Source organism: Eucyclogobius newberryi, unplaced genomic scaffold (assembly GCF_026437365.1).
Source record: "Eucyclogobius newberryi isolate DKJ021-1_F unplaced genomic scaffold, fEucNew1.0.hap1 SCAF_20, whole genome shotgun sequence".
In the NCBI taxonomy this organism is placed as follows: domain Eukaryota; kingdom Metazoa; phylum Chordata; class Actinopteri; order Gobiiformes; family Gobiidae; genus Eucyclogobius; species Eucyclogobius newberryi.
Window position 1 is genome coordinate 14,647,035 of NW_027315835.1, and position 22,363 is coordinate 14,669,397.

General features: G+C 40.2%; 2 protein-coding genes across 6 annotated transcripts; one reads left to right on the plus strand and one right to left on the minus strand.

The window, feature by feature from the left end:
- Positions 1-38: 38 nt before the first annotated feature.
- On the plus strand, positions 39-10,387 carry atp6v0a1b (ATPase H+ transporting V0 subunit a1b). 3 transcript variants are annotated; one of them, XM_072456304.1, is made up of 21 exons: positions 39-184; positions 382-460; positions 545-642; positions 910-1,038; positions 1,308-1,390; positions 3,154-3,280; positions 3,638-3,720; positions 4,270-4,363; positions 4,851-5,063; positions 5,130-5,280; positions 5,363-5,502; positions 5,578-5,741; positions 5,827-5,917; positions 5,993-6,111; positions 6,328-6,544; positions 6,809-6,916; positions 7,190-7,390; positions 7,629-7,646; positions 8,162-8,279; positions 8,355-8,526; positions 9,691-10,387. In XM_072456304.1, exons 1-21 carry the CDS (start codon positions 68-70, stop codon positions 9,782-9,784), a joined length of 2,616 nt encoding a protein of 871 aa, XP_072312405.1. In that variant the 5' UTR covers positions 39-67; the 3' UTR covers positions 9,785-10,387. The 3 variants fall into 3 exon arrangements, with proteins under 3 accessions (XP_072312405.1, XP_072312406.1, XP_072312407.1); XM_072456305.1 differs by having other exon boundaries at positions 7,283-7,390; XM_072456306.1 differs by lacking the exons at positions 7,629-7,646; positions 8,355-8,526; positions 9,691-10,387 and having other exon boundaries at positions 7,190-7,406; positions 8,160-8,272.
- Positions 10,388-10,700: 313 nt separating this feature from the next.
- mbtd1 (mbt domain containing 1) lies at positions 10,701-22,328 on the minus strand. 3 transcript variants are annotated; one of them, XM_072456307.1, is made up of 17 exons: positions 22,142-22,328; positions 20,816-21,020; positions 20,430-20,563; positions 19,976-20,090; positions 19,823-19,905; positions 19,633-19,750; positions 19,104-19,238; positions 18,844-18,932; positions 18,306-18,540; positions 17,880-17,935; positions 17,701-17,805; positions 17,488-17,635; positions 17,317-17,399; positions 16,963-17,197; positions 16,662-16,733; positions 16,023-16,169; positions 10,701-15,111 (listed from the first exon to the last, which is right to left on the minus strand). In XM_072456307.1, exons 1-17 carry the CDS (start codon positions 22,160-22,162, stop codon positions 14,993-14,995), a joined length of 2,100 nt encoding a protein of 699 aa, XP_072312408.1. In that variant the 5' UTR covers positions 22,163-22,328; the 3' UTR covers positions 10,701-14,992. The 3 variants fall into 3 exon arrangements, with proteins under 3 accessions (XP_072312408.1, XP_072312409.1, XP_072312410.1); XM_072456308.1 differs by lacking the exon at positions 16,023-16,169; XM_072456309.1 differs by lacking the exon at positions 10,701-15,111 and having other exon boundaries at positions 16,155-16,219.
- Between the last annotated feature and the right edge of the window lie 35 nt (positions 22,329-22,363).

Sequence of the window (22,363 nt, forward strand, 5' to 3'; positions counted from 1 at the left end):
CTAAACGTAAATGACAGCATATTGTGATGTTCCCTTGCAGATTGTTGGAGCCGGAGCAGTGTGAATCATGGGGGAGCTGTTCCGCAGTGAGGAGATGACGCTGGCGCAGCTCTTCCTTCAGTCAGAGGCGGCCTACTGCTGCGTCAGTGAGCTGGGAGAGCTGGGCATGGTCCAGTTCAGAGATGTGAGACGCTTTGACTCTGACCTAGACTCTAGGACTGCACTTCATTTAAAAATATTAGAATGACATTATCAGCCGCATAATATTTTGCAAGAGACTATAACAAAGTACAGTGACCCTTAGTTTTAATGCTCTTTGTGCAGCCCTCCTCTGTACCTTTTAAACTTACAGAACTAAATTATTTTTTTTTCCCACTGCAGCTGAATCCGGACGTAAACGTGTTCCAGCGCAAGTTTGTGAATGAAGTGCGAAGATGTGAGGAGATGGATAGGAAACTAAGTAAGTAATGAACATTTGATACAATACACAATTTTAAATATGCATTTTTAAATCTACTAACCAATGCCTTTACTCCTTCTACAGGATTTGTGGAAAAGGAAATCAGAAAAGCCATCATTCCTACAGTGGATACAGGAGAGAATCCAGAGGTTCCTTTTCCTCGGGACATGATCGATCTTGAGGTACGCGGAATTATTTTGTTCTTATGATATGCAGTTTGTTTACTTATATATGAATTCCATTGTCCAGGAGTTTTACCATTGAGAGAAGGCCAAAATGGAAACTCCTAAACTAGTTCAAGAATCACATATTTAAGAAGTCTAATTTACTGTGTTTTCTACAGTTACAATCAGTGGACTTTATAGACTTAAGCAAACTGAATTGATCCACAAGGGAAATGACTTGGACACAGTAGCTCGCTTTATGCAGTGTGCTGTTGTGTGTCATAGGCCACGTTTGAGAAGTTGGAGAATGAGCTGAAGGAGATCAACACAAACCAGGAGGCTCTGAAGAAGAACTTCTTGGAGCTAACTGAACTCAAGCACATTCTGCGGCGGACACAGCAATTCTTCGACGAGGTTTGTCTACTTCCTGCTCTTATCTGTTATATTAAAACGTCTGGACAATTGCACCTAATTAACTTTTGAGGAAATCTTAGTCTAGAAATTTGGGGATGGGCTTTTGGTTTTCAAGCATAAAGAACAGAGATAGAACAATTAAAATTCAAAACATTTATTCATATTTTCATTTCAAATATTGTGAGATCTATGGTGCTCCTGTTCTAGGAGGAAGTTATATAGGTGCTTTTTGGCGAGCTATAGTAATATTTGCTTGTTTCTCTCTGAAGATGGAGGACCCTAACTTGCTGGAGGAGTCTTCTGCTCTGATGGAGGCGAGTGAGGGAGGCCGTGGAGCCCCCCTCAGACTGGGGTAAGACACTGTTTTTACATAAGCTCAGTAACCTTTGATTGTTGGCTGAGTCTGTGCCATCTATTATATATCTTATAGCTTTTATAATTCTAAAGAGGAAACAGCTTGAAAAGAGTTTGAATCCTGACTATGACAGTTTACTGCATGTCCCCCCTTCTCTCATTCCTGTCTGATAAAGCCTATGGGCAAAAAAAATCTTTAAAACAAAAAAGAAAACTGTAACCAATCAGCATTTAAATAAATGAATATCTACATTAGGTAAAACAACTTTAAAACACAAACACAAATATAAGTACTGGTAAAATAATCTTCTTATCCATTAACTCAAGTCAAAATCAAATCAAATAAAAATATATATTCTGCGTTGTTCAAGTAATTTGGAAATACAATTTTTGCAGCGTAATGATTTAAATACGCAGCAGAATCGTGCCTTTTGAAGACCAGCTGTGTTGTATGCAGTGGCGGCTGGTGGTACAAATTATAGGGGGGGCTATTTGACATTCCAAAATTGAAATTTTTTAACATTGACTGTATGGATACATATTTTAAATACACATTTACAACTGAAATTAATTAAGTAAACACACTTTATTTCCAGTTTTGTTAATGATAATACAATGACTTACGATGGCAGATTCCATTTGTGAGAAAATACATTTGACATAAAATTACATTGTACACTTTATAAAAACACTTTATAAAATGGAAAGAGCAAATCAAAAATCTCAGTGATACCGTCACTTATAGTGCAGAGTAGCAATTACTACATTAAGAGGAAATTAAAACACAAACAATTGTTGGTGTTTCATAAAACAGCTTCTAAGTGGCATTAGTTACCCTGAACTACATGTGGAACATTTTACATTTGTATATTTAATCATCACAGACATTATTGCTGTATGGAAAGTTGTCATTTATGGCTTTCTTTCATTGGTTTTCTAATAACAAAAGCACATTTTTATCAATAGAAGCTAAACGATACTTAATGCTTAGCGTTAGCCTTATGCAAGTAATAAACAACAACAAAAAACTGCGTGTTTGTTGTCATGGTAACGTAGTACGGGGTTTGACAGATCACATGTCTCGGCTCGGATTGATACGAAATCAGCCGCTTTCAACACAAATAAAGCAGCAAACAGTTGAGCTGCTCATTCTGAGTCGTTTTGGACCTACCTTTTGTCACAGACGTCTATAGATGCAGTTTTAAGACGTAAACACAGAAAACACGGCGTGTGTGGCACTTCCGCGTAGGCGCGCGCACATGCCTCTGTCTCTAGCGTAAAAAGCGTAGCTCCATGGCGTAACTACTACGTTCAAAAGGGCGCTTTCTGGAGCGCCCCATAGTCGCTATTTTCCTATGGAGAAAACCATAGTGACGTAGTCACTTTTGATTGTGATTTGATTGGCTAAAAATCCCCATTGCTTTTCTATGGGACTCTGGGGCGCCCCACGGTTACGTAGAAAAGTGACGCAGGCTGCGCCACGCAGCAGACCACGTGGCGCGCAAACAAAGTAAACATCTATGTCTATTTATAGATATATATATGGATATATATTATTATTTGACACATTTACACTAATAATAATAAGAATAAGAAGATATTTTTGAATAAATTATATTGTTTTTAGACACACAAAAAATGTACGTAGTTGGCAGATTGACAGGGGGGGCGGCGCCCCAGCGCCCTTAATGGACCAGCCGCTGCTGGTTGTATGTAATACGGAGGAGCAGAAGGCTGAGTCGTCTACTCTGTTGGCTGTAGATTCGTGGCCGGTGTCATCAGTCGAGAGAGGATCCCCACCTTTGAGAGGATGCTGTGGAGGGTGTGTCGCGGGAACGTCTTTTTACGGAAGGCAGAGATCGAGGACCCTCTGGAGGACCCAACTACGGTCTGTCTACCTGTGCATGTCAAAAGAGCATTAAGATGACGGAACGTTCAAGTGATGATCATGTTTAGCTGATTAAACAAATAGAAACTACAGAATTATAATAGAAACAATATCAAAATATAGTGAAAGATAGATAGATATGGGCCAGATTAAACAGGAGCACTGAAACATGAATAAAACTGGGTCTGAAAGCTAAATAAATCCAGATATTTTGACATTAACCACTTCTTAGCTGTCCTTTTGTCCCCTCTGGATTAGATTAGCAAAGCATTAGACTTTCCTGTCTTTCTATTGTATATTTTATTGTAACGTGTACTTAACAAAGTAACAATCTAAATTGTATTTTATGTTTTACAGGGCGATCAAGTCCACAAATCAGTTTTCATCATCTTCTTCCAAGGAGACCAGCTGAAAAACAGGGTTAAGAAGATCTGTGAGGGGTACGTCTCTGCGACAGTGGAGAACATCGAGCTATGAGTGCTATTGAAAGCCACGATGAGGCCTTCCTGCGCACATATTTACTAAAATATCTTTAACTGAAAATATTCCATACCAAATACAAGAACACGGAGCTAGGGCTGTATCTCTTTTGCGGTTTAGTTGATTAACGTGTCTTATTAATCAAACAAAATTTGTATTAGCCGACTCATTTAATTTCAATTCAACTCAACTCAATTCATTTATAAAGTAAGTATTTATATGGGACAACAGCCAACAGGAGAAGACATAAAGTGTGTTAGCAGTAGTTTAATCTATCTTTTTACATAAATGCGCCATTTCCTAGTACTTTTCTGAATATCCTGTGCCGTCTTAGTCTTGTGAGTGAAGTTTGGGTCGGATAGAGATACTTAATAGTTTTGAGAGCTTATGCCACGCCCCCTTTTTAGTCGATTGCCAGAGCACGTCTTTAGTCGACCAAGTATTTCTTTAGTCAACTACAGCCATATACTGTGGTGAATACAATGTTTATGACGCTGTGTTTGTGGCAGGTTCCGCGCCTCTTTGTACCCCTGTCCTGAAACCCCACAGGAGAGGAAAGAGATGCTGGCAGGAGTCAACAGCCGCATCGACGACCTCCAGATGGTGAAGCTTATTTCCTTTTTGTCACTGCTCAGTGCTGTGTTGTATATGTAGCTCTGCAGAAAATAACTCATTAATGGATACTTTTGGAATAAAACCATTTTATATAGTATTTTCTACAAGATCCAATCAGTTAAACACACCTTTATCCTTTGCATTTTGAAAAATATTGTAGAATAATAACGTTACAAGTCAAAATATGTTTGCACTGTACCAGGATCATCGTGTTTTCGGAATAGTTCACAATGCACTTGGCCTCTTTCAAAGGGTATTGGTGTTTTTGTGCTGTTGAATGCACAAATTAATCAAAAACTGGGCACTGCAGGATGTCAGTTTGTGTATGGGGTCGCAGAGTTTCAAAGGCTTTAAATGTTTTCACTGCAGCAGACCTGGTGCCAAGGTCTAGAACAGCCAGAGCTCATTATTCTTTAATGAAATCTGTTTTGGTTGTTGTTTTTGCTAAGATATTAATGTAAGATATCCTCTTCAGGTCTTAAATCAAACTGAGGACCATCGGCAGAGAGTGCTGCAGGCAGCCTCTAAGACCATGAGGGTGTGGTTCATCAAAGTGCGAAAAATGAAGGCCATCTACCACACACTGAACCTGTGCAACATCGACGTGACCCAGAAATGCCTCATTGCTGAAGTCTGGTGTCCTGTCTCAGACCTGGACTCCATCCAGTTTGCTCTTCGCAGGGGGACCGTAAGTTACTGAGTCGCTCTGTAAGGGTCAGACGTTCAGTCCAAAAGACTGTTTTGTGTTTCGCAGGAGAGAAGTGGCTCAACGGTGCCCTCGATCCTCAACAGGATGCAAACCCAACAGACTCCTCCAACCTTCAACAAGACCAACAAATTCACATCCGGGTTCCAGAACATTGTTGATGCCTATGGTATTGGGAACTACAGAGAGATTAATCCAGGTAATACACTGAGCACTATAGCTAACAACAGTGAAAACAGGTGGTTTGAGAAAATGTTTGAATAGATTTTTGTGTTTTCCAGCTCCTTACACCATCATCACTTTCCCCTTCCTGTTTGCGGTCATGTTTGGGGACATGGGACACGGACTGCTGATGACCTGCTTCGCCCTGTACCTGGTCATACGAGAAAGTCGCCTTCTGGCACAGAAAGGCGACAACGAGGTACAGAGGGACCACCTTGAGTTTGTAGTATTTTGAATTCAGAATACGTAATAATATTTCTTGAGTCGCCCATAGATGTTTAACATGGTGTTTGCTGGACGCTACATTATTCTTCTGATGGGAATGTTCTCTGTCTACACTGGACTCATCTACAATGACTGCTTCTCCAAATCCCTCAACATGTTTGGTTCTGGATGGAGTGTGCGACCCATGTTTGGTCCTAAGGGAGCAAACTGGTCGTAAGTTAAACTTATTGTGTTTGTGGTGTAAATTTAACGATATTCCAGAATCTGCATCAAAACAAATAACCCCTTTGCCCTGAAGGTTTGAAATGCTGGGTTCAAACGCAGCCCTGCAGTTGGATCCAGCTATACCAGGCGTTTTTAATGGACCATATCCTCTGGGAATTGATCCGGTAAAACTCAACTACAACAGATGTTTTCTCAGTTATCTGCTAGACTGTAGTGGTAACTTCAAATTTTGCCTTTAGATATGGAACATTGCCACAAACAAATTGACCTTCCTCAACTCGTTCAAGATGAAGATGTCTGTGATCCTCGGTGTCATTCATATGATTTTTGGAGTGTCTCTCAGTCTGTTCAACCACATGTGAGTTCTACTGCCATAAAACACCTCAAATCTTAGACTGGATTCAGCTGGACACACAAACTTAGTGAAGTCTGGTTTATATGAAAAAAAAACATTTAAAACAGGCTTATTTTGTAGGGAATCCAAGTCTATGTGATATTTACTTCAGATGACTGTGTACATAGGCTACACTGCAATACTACAATGGTTGGTTAATCCTTCCCTTTGTAATCACAGGTACTTCAAGAAGCCCCTGAACATCTTCCTAGGGTTCATTCCAGAGATTGTTTTCATGTCCTCTCTCTTTGGCTACCTGGCCCTGTTAATTTTCATCAAATGGGGCGCGTATGATGTCTACAATTCTAAAGATGCCCCCAGCCTTCTTATCCACTTCATCAACATGTGTCTGTTCAACTACAACGATCCCACCAACCAGCCCCTGTACTCGGGACAGGTGCACAGCCCACACTCACAGATCACTCTAAAGTTCAGGCTACTCAATTTTACTGACCAATGTTTACTGGTGGCAGCTTTTTCTAGATTTGGACAGATATATATTCAATTAGTCCACGTTGTGTTTAACAATAACATACAAAGCAAGGTTTTGGCTTCACCGACATGAAGGTTTGAACTAGGCAGTATAAATACACAAAATAGTGCAGATATTGATGTTTCAGATAACATGATGTGTATATAACTTTGCGTGTTTGATTTGTAGATGGGGATCCAGGTGTTGTTGGTCCTGATTGCTCTTGCATGTGTTCCCTGTATGCTGGTTGTAAAAACTATGGTGCTTCGGCGTCAGCACTTGCGGAAAAAGCAACTGGTATGTGTCTGTCTTCACATTCTGCCGTTCCGCTTGCATTAACTTGAACTTTCTTCATTCCTCTTCTGCCATTTAATTCATTGCTCATTGTCTAACACGAATAACAAAGTTTCAATGCCATCAAAAATCATATGTCCTTCAATGACACCTAGTTGCAGTAGTTGATACTGACCATTTCATTTTAGGAGCCCTTCAGTCCTGGGGGCTCAGTGCATTGAAAAAGGATAAGGCTTGCTTTCAGCTGGACACAGCTTTTGTGGCTTTTGTATCTAGTCGCAGAAGAGGGAAGAAACCCCAGCAGAGAATCTAGAGCAGTCTTTAGAGCAAACTGGCGTGTCCTCATCATCCACCGGACTCCCCCAACAGGGCACACAGAAGCCTGGAGGGGTGCGAGTGGGTAATGGTCCCACAGAGGACGAGGCTGGCATCATGGACCACGACCATCTGTCCCACCACTCGGACGAGGGAGATGAGGTGGGTATCGTCACTTCTACACTAAGAAAGCTCCTTCACAGACACAGATGCCCCGAGCATTTTCAGCAGTTTTTTTAGATATTAAATATATAATTATAATAATATTAGAATCTCAGTCTGCATGTGCAGAGCTCTACTAGATTGCAGTCCTAGAGTAGGTCACCAGCATCCCTACAACTCTCCTCAAAGTAACATTTTTATTGTTCTAATCTAACTTTCCTTTTTGTTTATGTTACAGCAAGCTGTGGAAGAACCAGTGAGTATACATCTTACCCCTCACCTGGTTTTGTTATACATATACACATATGTATAATGATGTATGGGAAGAGCAGTGCATGTAACAAGCCAACACCTTTGACTCTTTGAATAGAAATAACAATGGCCTCTTCCATGAACTCTGTCTAACTCTCACTTGAACAAAGGAGGGGCATGAAAAAAGGAAACTTATCTTGCCAAGTCAAACCCACAAAGAGTGTAAACTAGCAATATGTTCCTCTGTTTTCACCTGAATGTTCCAGACAGGAAAGGCCTGTGTTGCTCCAAGGGAGAAAGCCTAAGAATGTTGTTCAAATACTTTAATAAGATAAGCAGGCTAGTGAAATCGATACATTTCCCTGTTCAGATAGGGCCAAACCCATCCACACAACCTTCAGTCCAAGTTTACTGCATGCCTATCTGGGGCTCAGTGATCCTTGCTCGAGCGTGGGCTGAATTTGTGTGCATCGATTTTACTGGTGTTTTGAAAATGTCAATTACGTCATTTCTCAACAGTTCGATTTTGGAGATGTAGCGGTCCATCAGGCCATTCACACCATAGAGTACTGCCTGGGCTGCATCTCCAACACAGCCTCCTACCTGCGCCTTTGGGCTCTCAGCTTGGCTCATGCACGTATGTCTGCCTCTAAAAGCACAGATAGATGCTTTAACATGAAACAGTGTCTAACAAGTGTCTCATTATCCACAGAACTGTCCGAGGTTCTCTGGGGCATGGTCATGCGTCTGGGCTTGTCCTCGCGCAGTGGAGGTGGCTTTTTCGGACTGTCAATCATCTTTTCAGCCTTTGCCACTCTCACCGTAGCCATCCTTCTGGTCATGGAGGGGCTGTCCGCCTTCCTGCACGCTTTGCGTCTGCACTGGTAAGAAAGGATCACTTTATTGATTATGTCTATCACGGTTACCGGTATTCCAGAGGAGGACAAACAAAAATACAGCCTTGCACTATGTTATTATGGATGAATTTAATGTTAATGTTAGTGATGGAAAAGCAATATGTCAACTTAGTGTTTGACTGGGGCTGTCCTCCCTGTTTAATGTAAAAAAAAAATCATACCATGTGTGAAAAGCTACATTCTTTCCGGGCTGATAGTGCTTTAACCGTGCAGTTCAATGTGCTCTGTGCCATCGCCGCCCAGCACTCATGTCAAAACCCACAGGCTCTCAAGCTATTTACAATTAACTCAAAAAAGATGATGTAAAATGTTTACTAAACTGATTTCTGTTACCCAAAACCTCATTCTACATTAATTTGTTAAAGCTGGTGTTTCTCAAGATGCAAAACTCAAAGTACCAAAGTAATCATAGTTTACACAATAGTTTCCTAGTCAAAGATGTGCCTTTAAAGTTGTTTATTGAAAACGAAGCCCTCTGTGACTGGGAGTGTGACTGTAGCTGTTGGACTCTGCAAAGGTGAAAGGTTAAAGGTTGTAGGAAAGTATTTTTCACAGAGTTAAGTAAATAGTGGTTTTCAAAGTGGAGCCTGTTCACACATAAATGCTGATGAGCTTGCTGTACAAACACGCGCTCTCAGAGGTACGCAGACTTCAACCAAACCCAAAGTAGGACGACACCAGGACTAAACTAGGGACTAAACTAGGGACTGAACTTGGAACTAAACTAGAGACTACACCAAGATAACACCGGAACTAAACTGGGGACTAAACAAAGACCAAGATTTAAAGGGCACTGAACAAGACCAAACCCAATACTACATCAGGACGAAACTAGAATCAAACCAGGACAAGAAACTAGACCAGGATAAAATCAGGACAAAACAAGGAACTTTCCAAGACTAAACAAAGATGAAGATAATACCAGGAATAAATGGGCATGAATTCGGGATCAAACCAGGATTAAAACAGGACTAAACCAGAAATGTGCCAGGATGATACATGTGGAACTACCGTAAAGTCAAATCAAATCAAATCAATTTATTTTTGTAAGGCCAGAAACCAGAAACTCGTCATACCTCAACCAGGCTTCCACAAGTCTTATGTTTTGTTTTTTATGTTTTTGTTTTTCAGGGTGGAGTTCCAGAACAAGTTTTACACAGGCCAGGGATTTAAATTCGTCCCGTTCTCTTTTGAGAGTATCCTGGAGGGCGGCCTTGACGAGTAGAGACCCCATAGTGCAGACCCCAGCCCCTGCTAAACGTGCATGAGCTCTCTTCTGCCTCCCAGTGGTGATTGTGGTGCTTGTGGTAACATTGTGTACAAGTAGTGACATGCTTCAGCGGTGTTGTCTCGTTTATTATCCTTCGTGGATCATCTCAAATAAATGCTGTGGAAAGTAAAAGAAAACAACAATAATTAACACAGAACAAAGTCGACAAGTATTTTAATGTTTATTTTTCTTATCCCTTTTATATATTGTATGAATTAAATCATTATTTATAACATATCAATGTCTTAATTTTATTTTTTTATTTATTTTTGTATGTTTGGCACATATCGGATATAAGTCACTGGTAAACTTCAGATTAATCGTAATTGTACATGAAACGGTGCATAATCATGAATACGATCTTGTGTGTGATCTACTGTGTGATCTGGTGTCGATAGAGAAACGCATGTGAACCACCAACGTGAGAACCGTCCGTCTGTATGGCTGTTGTGTTGTCGAATCTGGAAGAGTAAACGCTGTTGAATGTTGATGTCCTTCCCCAACAGTGCTGTACTGAGCTGTCAATCTGTGATGTTCAATAAAGTCACTGCTGATTGACCTCGTGTCCAGTGAGTTCTCCTGGGGTTTGGGTCTGACTGAGCTCTTGTTTTCTGTTAAATAATTCACAAAAACAGAGTGTTAGAAATATCCTCTATCTTATAAAAAATACAATTCAGTCTTTTTTATAATGGGGTAATAATAGACTGCCAATGTTGCATCTCTGATTGAGCATCTGTTAATCTATATTTATTATTTATGTATGTTGGTATTTATGTATATTCATAATCAGGACATTTAAGGGACAATGATTGCATTGAGTCTTGGATCCCCCCAGATCCTTGTGACATTCAAAATCATTCAAACAGAGCTGTTATTCTTAAGTAGTTTATTCTGTGTAAAAGTCCAATCTTACAAAAATGAGCCATGCTGCAACAAACAAAACACCATCAACGACACTTAATACAACCCGACATTTGGCTTTATTTACAAAGTCTATCAAAGCGCCATCACAGCACGAACAGACAGAAGACAAGTTTCACTATCAAAACATGTACAAATCTCTAACCACTATATACTTAAGTACCTCCGATTCTTTAGAACTATTCACATGTTTTCTGTAATTTGTATCCAAAATAAATTGTGCACCATAACTCATTTCAATTCTTTTCAGACAGTAATATTCCCAATACATTAAATCATTTTATCAAATATATATATATATGTAGTTATAGATGTATATATATATAGCACCACAATATAATGGTTGAATATACTCAGGAGGGGATGTCACATACAAAAGACCCGTGTTAGTATCAACGAAAACAAACGCACACTCCACTGCTCAGTCACTCCAATGGAAACCCATCACCTTTGACACAATGATGGCATGTCAAGAACTGTTCAGTAGTAGTTCACAAGTATCTTTTTGGTTGCAACGGGCTTCCATATGTAGGGGTCACACACACAGAGAGGGAGGCAAATTAATGCAACACAATCAAGCTGAGCACACCAAGACCACACAAGTACAATTCACTGACTCTGGTCCGGACAGATGCAAGGCCAAGTTCCCCAAAGTTGTTTCTGAAGTAGTTTTTTATGTTTGGCAATTATACAAAAAATAAAAATAGGTCCTAAAGGTTTTAAAAGCATCTTGGAGGCATAAGAAAATACAGATTAGTTCAGAAGTGTCAAGGTTGATAGGCTTCAAAATGTATTGTCTGTATTGCGATCGGGCTCAAAAGTATGTCTATGTGGTGCAGTCATTCATTGTACTGGAGGTGACAATGAAAGTATATACTCTGCATCCACTCCAAAGATCATTTATTCCACCAATCACAAAGCCCAAATAAGGGTCAGGGGAAAAACGACATTAAAAGTATAGCTAGGAAAGCAGAGACCATTGTTGGACACAAAGAAATTAATGTTATAGGTTTGCAAAGAAAAATGTTTCAAAAGGTTTTAAACAATTTTAGTCTCCAGATACTTTTCTACGTACAATGTCAATGTTAAAACCAATGGGAGTCATATTGTTTTGGCCCTTGAAAGATGCGTAAGAGTTAATTCGCCGAACGCCCTCTGACCCAACCTAGCCTTGCATTTGACCCACCAGATGAGGCCCACATTATTATAGTTACATGACCTATTGGACCCTTACACATGTGAAAGGAAGTTATGGTTAATAAAAGAAAAACAGGTCAAAGGTTAGCCATATTAAGAACTGAAATTTGGAGATGAACTAAAGATATTTAGAACATCACAAGCAGCAGTTTTGATTGTGCATCATTTGGGTTCATCTGCAGGAGACTAGCAGCACAGATTCAACAGTCTTCTATACCTCTGTACTAAGATTTTCCATTAATGCTCTTTAGCGCCCCTTCTGGAGCATCAGTGATTCTGCTGATTGTGACACAGGCGTTATTGCTCATTTGGTCTTAAAATAGTTTTCCTACATCTGAACACTCCCAACATTTCAGTAATTGTAACTAGTCAAATTACATGGACTAAACCGGGAACCACAGATGAGGGCAAATAGACAACTACAAAAGAAGCAACATTCATTCCTGTATAGACAGACAATATGGTAATAAACTTGATCTTCAATGTCATTATGTTTTCTTTTGATGTATTAAATATCTTAAATAGCTTAATGAGCCCATGTTTTGATGAGAACAAACATATGTGAGACAGTACCCAAATACACAGACAAAACAATGTTAAGCATACAAATTCAATAAATGGCCATTCAAAACGTTACACAAAACTGACCCAGAAGTTAAAGGTGCACTATGTAACTTTTCTATCGGAGGACCCGCTACCTGCTCTTCTGATGTTATGGCTTTGCCTGGAATGTTCCAAGATATGGCATTGTTCATTTCCATAGAGACGAGCATGTAACGTCATCAAACCCAGTTACAGGTCAGTTTGGTGGAAAAATGACTCCACTCACAGTAAGAATGCATGTTTTTCAAGGTAAACACGCATTCAAGGAGTGTGAATTGACAAATGGAAAATATACGTCATATTCTCTAGATAAGCGGACACTCAACCAAAGTTACATAGTGCAACTTTAACATAGTCTTGACTGGGAATTTCCATACATATCATGAAATCTGGATGATCCGTAAATGACTGGACAATGGAGATATGATGATAGAAATCTATAACAAGCCAACATGGGATGGGAAGTTTAAATCATAAATGATAAAGAAGTCATGGAACCCTTGATCAAATAACAAACAGCTTTAATACATAATCAATTATCACTTCTATAAAAGTCTTTTTTTATATAAATTTTACGTAGCTTACATATAACTCCATAGAACAGATGCGTGATCATTTGAGCCAATGTAACAAAGAAATCTTCCTGAGAATTGAATGAGGAAACCTTACTGGTAGAGATAGGATTTCTTGGCATCTTCTGCCGCCAATATAAGACATTTTTAGTCCAACATTTATTCATTTATTAAATCATCTTCATACGGAATCTGAATAAACTCTGAAATCTCTACTTATTGCATATGTTAATATTGAATCAGATTTCATGACTACCTCATGTGCTGTCATACAATTTGTTGGTTTGGCGTTATGTAAATGACTTTTTTGCATATGCCAACACACACATTTAGCTCGTGGCTAACAATGAGAGGTAGTACAAAAACAGCTGCAGAGATCACACTATAGTTTTCTCCATACCATCACAGTCAGAAATATTCTATACCTTTTATATATGAATCTGTTTAAGCCCAGTATTTAACAGTATCTTATGAATGCTGCCACAACTATAGAAAAAGCAGTGCATTGTTCATTATTAACAAAGTTGTAATTCTGTGGCTCAGCTTTGAATCTAGCTTGCATACATGTCACATCCAACGGACAACGCCCACTAAATTCCTCCCTATAGTTTTTGCATTTATATTGAAAATATGAGAATGCTACACATGCTGACGCTGCCATCGTCTCCAGTGTGTCACTTTAGATTTGTGTTAGATGAAAAGAAAAGAAAAAGCTTGATTATTGAATCTAATAACTTATTTTAGTGTTAATTGTAAGGAAGAACAAAACACTTATAAGGCTTCACTAATTGTTTTGCCACTACAACAAATATTCCCTTGGCATGTGACAGTAAACTATGAAAGGTTAATCAGTACTTAACAAAATATACATATTCTACATAATTTACACAGTTGTGACACACTTGGGACCAGGTGACTTGTCCTCCCTTGCCTGCCATAGTGTGGAGGTGAGAGAGTTCTGTAGAATCAAAAGGTCCTTATCACACCAGTAAGGTTACACTATCACCGTCTGCCAACACCAAACATGTCATGTGCTGAACTTAGCCGTTAGCATCTCTGAACAACATGAACACAAAAGGAAACGCTCCTTTTACTGCGACATTTTAGGGACTTAAGGAATCGCAACAAGGCCCACTTACGCTTTCATTACAAGTTTCAAATACAGATAATGTGTTATTGGTGTTTTCCTAATAAACACATAATGCTGCTGTTGTTATTCCGTTGTGTTATTTAGGAATTTTGTATCGTATTTGTCTAGAAAGCCAGATCGTATGTCCCGAGATGTCTGTGCAGTCATGTTTGTTCAGGAAGATGCAGCAGACTCGGATCAGAAAGAAACTGATGATGATGAAGATGAGCAGCTTTGTTCTTACACCACATGCTGTAATGCCTATTGTCTATAGTTCCGTCTGAACACACATACTTTGTGAATAGAATCATCTTTAAGAAACATGGAGCTTTTCCCACACAGCCACCAAAGTCATAAAATAACATCGGGGCAAAATGAATCATTACAAAAGATATTCAAGTACTATGAACAAAACATAATATAGTCCATCAGGCAATATAGTCTATATGAAAACAAAATGTACACAAGTGTTGGATCAGCTCCTAATCTGCTCTGACCAAAGGGGATCCTGTGTGTCTGACTCCGGACCTGACGAGACAAATGTAAAAAAACAAAAGTGAAGAGCTGGCTCAAAAGATGATCCTCACAGTTTGGACAGGTCTCCAGAGGCTGACGGAGAAACCCGCTTTTGTTCGAAGCCTTGTTCTTATTGGTCCACCATCCACCAGCAGAGGACAACCTGCCTGCGTAGAGTCTGCTGGGCCGGTGTCTCCGTGGTGAGCTGCTGTCCGCTCCCTTGCCTCAGGGCTCCTGTTTGATGTAGTAGCTGCCCGAGCCGTTGCTCTCCTGGTCTGAGATGGTCTGGGAGAAGGTCAAGTCATCCACCTCGGCGGCCTCCTCCTTCATGCGCATTGTGGACTCTGAACAGGATCAGAGCAGGCGTTAGGCTCAGCAAACCGCAAAACACAACAAACCAGCTTCTAACTCTGAAAGAGAAATGGCCCAGAAATGGACCTGTCCTCAAGCTAATGATAGATGTATAAACAACCATCAATGAAAATAAAAAGAACATTATCTTATATCTTCTCCCACTGAAGGGCCCGTCAAAAACATCTCAGGGCCAGCTGTGACTTCATGTTCATCTCCACTAGACAGTATGCATTGTCCTGTTGCACGGCAATCACAAACATTGCATTCAAAAATATTTGAACCAGTTTATTCAATAACGTATGATAAAGTGCAAGTTTAATCTTCCTCTCCTTTTCACTCCTTCTATAGCACTTCCCTCAACAGTCTGTACGTTTCCGATTCAAAACCTGCTGAAAAAAATGTTATTTTTAATGCAGAATCTAAAACACAAAACAAAAATAAAACCAGTTCACTAACATACAGACATAACCTGGGTTTACAAACCCCACCTGACAATGAAGCCAAGACTTTAAGAGCTCACATAAATTATTTTTATTATTATACTTTGATTTGACTTTCCCTCATGTTGAAAGTTAATTAAGGGAACAGGGAAATTGCTCAATTAGACAAGTATAAGTACTTTCTTACTTACTTCTAAATGTACTTACTTTAGATCCCTCTCAAATAAACTTTTGAGTAATGTGTGAACAGTTCACCAAATCTCTCTTTATATTTCATTTAAGTCGAAGAATGTTGCTGTGATCTATAATCCCTGGAGACTTGATCCCAAACTCTTATTGGTGCATAACTCCTAGCTCTCTTAGAGCGTCCCTCCTGTTCAGTCGGCTCTGGAGCGTGCACCTTGTTAGACCAGATCTGTCTCCAGAGTGGGGCCACAATTAGAGGATAGTGTTCCATTTACCTGATTTGCGAGATTGGTGAAGGTGTGTTCGGGGCCGAACGGGCCCCTGGGTGGGATAAGGGGGCGGACTCTGCTCTTCATCCCCCGAGAAGCTCCTCCTCCTGCCTGCCTGACTGAAGGGCCGTCGACCAACCGGAATCTTCCTCTCTAAACACCAAGCCAGACGGAGTGAGCTACCAGGGGCTCAGACAGGCTCACTGTTAGACTCACACGTCACAGGAATCACAGGAGCCTCAAGAACTAGCCCCTGATCAGCTGGACTGCGCTGACCCACTGAGCATGTGCGCTGCCTGCTTCACTGCTGCACAAACCAGCCACACACCCAGCTGCTGCTATTTACAGTTAACATTTAGACAAGCTGCAATTTTACACTTGACCAAACTAGGCAATCAACCCAATGTATATTATTAGAACAAGCTGGTTTACTGCAGGTCAGTCTGAAGTCCACAGTGCACTGCTCATTTAGTTTTCTGTTCACACATATGCTCTCGTGTTTCCCGTGGCAAACTCTATGTGTGTTAAAGTCTATCCTTTCATCCTCAGCGTGAACCAGACCTCAGACAGATTAGCATGCCCAGACCCAGTGTGAGTACCCAGTTGTGAACAGAATAGTGCTGTTGAAAGTAGTGTCATACTCACTTTTCTTTTGGCTTTTGTACTGTGGAGCCTTCTTTTTCTGCTTGGGAACAGATGCAGCTACGTCTCTGTTACCTGAACAATAAACATCACGTCACAATGTTAGTGTTACAAAAATAAGCTGGTTTGTCTCTCACAAGGTACCACATTTAAAACCCTATAACAAACTTGGTTATATACAATACAGTAATTGTAGTACACCAGAGATTTGCTTAACTTTATCTTTAATGGTCTTCTTACCAGGGTTAAAATAATGGCAAGCTAAATTTGAAAGTAATGGGTTGGTCTGCAGCGAGGGTCTTACTCTGTGCGGCAGGGGGCTGGAGCTGGTACCCAGTCAGCTGACACCAGCCCACAGGATACAGATCCGGAGACTCGCAGTCCACCCACTGGTCATACTCGTCTTCCCAGCCGTCAAAATGGATTCTCAGTAAACGATGCACGATCCTGGTCACAGTGGCGACACACACCAGCCTCGGCTCCATCAGATCCACTGCCTCCAGTTTCATGCCCGGTCGAAAGCCATGGTTGGGCACGTCCTACAAATTAACAAACGGGGAGAAATAGCACAGTGGGAATTAGAGGCAGACAAGCCTGGAAAAGTGAATTAATTTCTGTAGCGCAATTAAGCTGTCCAAGCAATAGCAATTAAGAATACCTTGTTAAAGAACTTGACTGGAGCAGCTATTGAACCTGTTTCTCTGAGGTAGTCAAACCATTTAAATGGCAGTTTAGTGTACCCTAAAGAAACAAGCATGAATGAGAGTGATAAAAATGCATTTTTTGCTTGTGATTGAGACCTAATGCACGCTATTGTCAGGTCAGGTACCTCTTGGGGGAGTGAGTTCAATCTCATTGATTTCACAGAAGCCGGCGGGGAAAATGGAGGGAGATGTGCCGTGATAACAAAACCAGTCAGACCCATCGAGCGCCTCAGAGCCATCTATTCCGATCATTACATAGCCATCTGCCAGCACCTACAACATCCCGGGCACAATCAGAAGGGGGCGCTCTCCTCAATCGTGTTTCGTGGCACACTAACCTTTCTGACAGTGGCTACGCAGATGGCCGAGAGGTTGAGCGGGTCAATAGCTTCCAACTTCATCCCATCTTTAAACCATTCTCCACTTTGGTCCACATCTTTCACCTGATTATTATAATAGTTGTATAATACACAATGCATTTCTTTAAAAATAAATCTAAATTAGAGCAGTGTATCACCTTTTGAAAGAGTTGTGGTGGAGCATCCAGCTGACCATCCATTTTCTTTGTAACATCTGAAAAAAAAAAAAAATGAAAAAAAAAAATTATATAATTATATATATATATATATATATATATATATATATATATATATATATATATATATATATATATATATATATATATATATATATATATATATATATATATATATATATATATATATATATATATATACACACACAAATACAATTTGAATGATGGCTGCATAATTCATTTTATGCATGGTATGCACATGAAAAAATGGCACTTCTTCTCCCTTAATCTTTCTCTTATAATATGGCTGTTAATATGCTAATATGGCTGGTTTTTTTTACAAAGTAAACTGAAGATACAAAATAGCTGTATAACTGTATAACTGCATCAGATATGCATATCACCCACCGGAGCGTTTGAAGCGGTGTCCGATGGAGCGGGACCAGCCGATGTTATGGATGAGAGGGCTGTACATATGGCACCAGAAGTCATCAGATCCGTCCTCGCACTCCTCGTAAACGAGCCGCAGACGGCCTCCAATCACCTGCTCCACTAGAGCCACCCGCGTTCGGCACAGGTAGTTCTTATCCACCACTTCCACACGCATCAGCTTCTTAAATGGGAACTGCAGGTTTTCGTGAACCTGAGGAAAACAATTAAAACACAGTAAAACACAAAGGTTATTAACCAGAGGATAAAACTTGGGTATTTCAGTGACAACGGCTAGATTTAAGGAACTGCTTAGCTTGAACACCAACCATCCATTTTAGTACCAATTCTACCACTCTCCTTAATGTATTAACAAATAACACACATCAACTTAAAATATAAGACAGCCGAGTGGCTAGCGCTAAACCTAACCCTAGCACAAAGACCCCTTCTATTCGTAGAAAGGCCTCCAGAGCAGCCCTAAGAAAAATGGGGGCTTTTGAAAGAAGAGACTTACCTTGGAGTTGAAGTCTGGTGGCAGTGTTTTTGCTCCAGTGAGACGCTTTACCAAAATGGCCTTCCAGTTTGAGTATTTGTGTTGAATACCTGAAAATGATATTAAAAACAACTACAATCAGAAATGTCTTGTTTAGCAAATTCCTCAAGCTCAGTTGAAGTTGATTTACATTTATATAATTGTTCAGATGTTCAGAAAAATCAAAACAAAACAAAACCATTAAAATCAAATATTTCAAGAATGATGTAAGCACAACTAACTTTTAGGAGGTACTAGGGGTTTGCTGCTGGAGGCGCACCATCCGACAGGGTGCACCTCAGGGATGCAGAGGTTACTCCAAAAGTCTTTACTGTTGTCCCCGTCAAAGCCCTCGTACCGGAGCAAAGCCTTGAAGCCTGCAGAAACCGTAGTTTCCAGTCACACATCAGCTCAAAACAAAATGTACAATTGCCTGTGCACACAGGACCGGCAGGACCATAACTTTTTACAGGGTTTCAGTTGACAATGATCACAGACTTCTTTAAGCTGCAGCAAACTACTGCCTGCCACTGTTATTCCTGGGGACTTTTTTAAAATTATTTCGAGTACAGTCGTATTGTATTCCACACAATACAAAAAATTGCATTCCACCATGATATAATCAATGGCAGAGCGACAGTAGACTAACTAAAAGAAAAAGCTAGTCATCTTTCAATACAATAAAGGTCAGCAGTCTACTCATGATCAAAAACAGTACTGGCAACAATAGAATTACACTTGAGTCGTTTTAAAATTATTCCTACAATTTACCTGACAGCTTGATGATCTCTGCGATCCAGTAGACCTTAGTAGAGAGATTGGTATCGGAGTTGATGATCTCGAGTCTCACTCCCTCAGCGATGCCTCCCCAACACGTCCCCATGGGGGCCTGACACAAAGAAGCGGATTTCAGTGATCAGCAGACCTCAACTCTTCATATGGCAGAGTTGTGCTGGCTTACATGTTTAAAACAGCTGACCGGAGCTCCCTCTGTGTTATTGTTGCAGATGTAGTGTCCCCAATCAAAGCTCTCAGCTGCTACAACTGGGACATGGAGAAACATGAATAGCACACAGCTTTGAATTTGTAGTCATTAGTATTTAAAAACACATACCGGCTTTTGACTTGGCCTGGTTCTGTTGACTCGCTTGGTACTGAGCATAGGCGGCCAGCTTTGCCATAAGAGGCTGCTTCTGTAAAACTTTTGCCTTCTTTGTTGGTGGCTTGCCCTTTGAAAAATACCATTCGAATATATTTAAGAAAAACAGGGAAAATGTGCTGATGTTTTCAAGGATTGACAATGAAAAATATATTTCAACTTGAACGAAATCAAAGCTATCTCAACAATTACTATTTCAGAATCTGACAAATAGTATATAGTGTGACTGATTGGTGGGGAACCAAAGGGCCAGAAGCGCAGATTGGTAGGCATGCTTCAGTCAGTCTGCCCCAGGGCAACTGGGGAAGAGTTATTGGCATCAGAGAGGTTGCAAAATACACATAAATACTAGGTTTTCAAAACCAGAAGGCTAGTTTTTTGTTTAAAATACCAACAGGATACAAATTACCTGGAGTCTGGCCAAAATGCTGGCTTTTTTAGAATTTGAGGAGTAGCTTCTGGAACATGAGACACTGCAGAAGCGCTTGGTCTTTGAGTAAAATGCATCCCGCACTCCAACCATCCCACACATCTCACAGGTGGCTACGAAGGAAAAAAAATCAGCAACACAAAGAAATGAGCACAAGCAAAAAAGAAATAACATTATTTTAAAAAGTAAATACATTCTGTAAATTGTGTCGTATACACAACTGTATGAAATAAAGAATACAGTACAACTTCCACTTGTAATGCTAAACTTATTTAGACCAGCACATTTGGCTATCCATTAAACTTGAACTTGGACTATGAAATTCTTTTAACCACCAACCCTCTGACATAACCTTTTCTACGTACCCATTCCCGCCTTGCCATCAGGGTAGGTGTACACTTGTCCATTGTTCTTGATGATGGGCAGATTAGTTGGAATTGAAGGCACAACTTCATCCTCACTGTCCTCGGAGCTGGAGCTGCTGGTCGACTCCTCACTGCAACTGTCGTAGCCATCAAACATCCCGAAAGAGTCTCTCCGTTTACGCTCCGAACGAGGAGTGCGCTCAGCCTGGGACCAAAGGGGAGAACATTAGTCTTCTTCTTCTTTGGTGTTTTATGGCAGCTGGTATCCAAGTGTTGTTGTTGTTGTTTTATGGCGGTTGGCATCCGAGTGTTGCATTACATTACCGCCAGACTTTATTCTTTAGACTTTGTTCTTTAGACTTTGTTCTTTAGGCTTTACTCTTCAGGCTTTACTCTTTATATTAGAAGTATATTAGAAGAACATAAATTCTATTATGTTGTCACATAGGGTGAGGATGTCAGTGTGGAATTGTGTTGTATATTCTCTTAAAACGTTCTAAAAAGTTGCTTTATTACCTAACAGTGTAGAATATCAAATAATGATTTGAATGAGATTTTGTGTCAAGCCTCGACACAAGGGGGAAATGAAAGGCTATGGAATCCTACTGGAAGACTACACCCTACTACACCCACTGCATGTCTAGTACATTCGTGTGCTACATATACTGTGTGTGTGTGTACTATATGTACTGCATGTTATGCTAAATGTGGTGGTAGTGGCAAGTTATAGAAGCTTGGCACTGTCTCTCTATAGATGGAAAGCTACTGTGAACAATCGGGTAATTATTTATTCAACACAACTAAATGTTTAAAAGATCTCCACTGCAATAAATGAAAGCTGTAAAGGGAAATTGTGTCCTTTGTGGTTGACAGTGTAGTATTGTTTACAGCGCGCACACTTCCTTCTTTTAGAATAGCAGGTGATGTGAGCAGGAAATGCATGCTTGAAAACGAAAATGACGGCCTGAAATATGTTGAATGCATCTGCACACCCGATTATTAAAACGAATAAAGACAAAATGTTATGCTGAACGAACATTTAAATAGCTACAGCTAACGTTAGCATCGTGCTAGCGGAAACCTGTTTTTCTTGTTTTCTCTAGTAGATACATGACAACAATATGTTGCAGTGTAGAAGTTAAAAGCATGCACATTTTAAGCAATTGTTATGGATTTTGTAACTGAATACACGTCAGGGGGTGGGGGTTCATGTTTAGCTGTGAGGTTAGCTTGCTTCCATAAAAAGATAACAACAAAGGAGGAGCGCTAGCCTAAGCAAATCCTGTAGAGAAGCTTCGCGGCCCTTTACATTTCTTTTTCACTCACCAAATCTCGTGTGTCTTCCATCAGCCCTTCATATAGGCAACATTCAGCTGATCTCTGCTGTGCACCACAAACCGTACCCCATATAGTGGCTTGTATTACTACCTATAAAATGTATAAATCTTAAATGAGTAGTACAGAGCAGGATATCAACAAATTACAGCGCTTGTGCGCATGTGCGTACGTAACCTACTTTTGTGTGATTGGTGGATTAAGAATGGAGGT

Excerpts from the sequence above, each read along its gene's own strand:
- atp6v0a1b (XM_072456304.1), top strand. The coding sequence starts at position 68 with ATGGGGGAGCTGTTCCGCAGTGAGGAGATGACGCTGGCGCAGCTCTTC. Across the intron at positions 5,742-5,826 it reads CCTAAGGGAGCAAACTGGTC|GTTTGAAATGCTGGGTTCAA; the intron begins GTAAGTTAAACT and ends TTTGCCCTGAAG. Across the intron at positions 8,280-8,354 it reads TCTCAGCTTGGCTCATGCAC|AACTGTCCGAGGTTCTCTGG; the intron begins GTATGTCTGCCT and ends CATTATCCACAG.
- mbtd1 (XM_072456307.1), bottom strand. The coding sequence starts at position 22,162 with ATGGAAGACACACGAGATTTG. Across the intron at positions 17,936-18,305 it reads ACACCGCTTCAAACGCTCCG|ATGTTACAAAGAAAATGGAT; the intron begins GTGGGTGATATG and ends TTTTTTTTTCAG. Across the intron at positions 17,198-17,316 it reads CAGTCAAGTTCTTTAACAAG|GACGTGCCCAACCATGGCTT; the intron begins GTATTCTTAATT and ends GTTAATTTGTAG.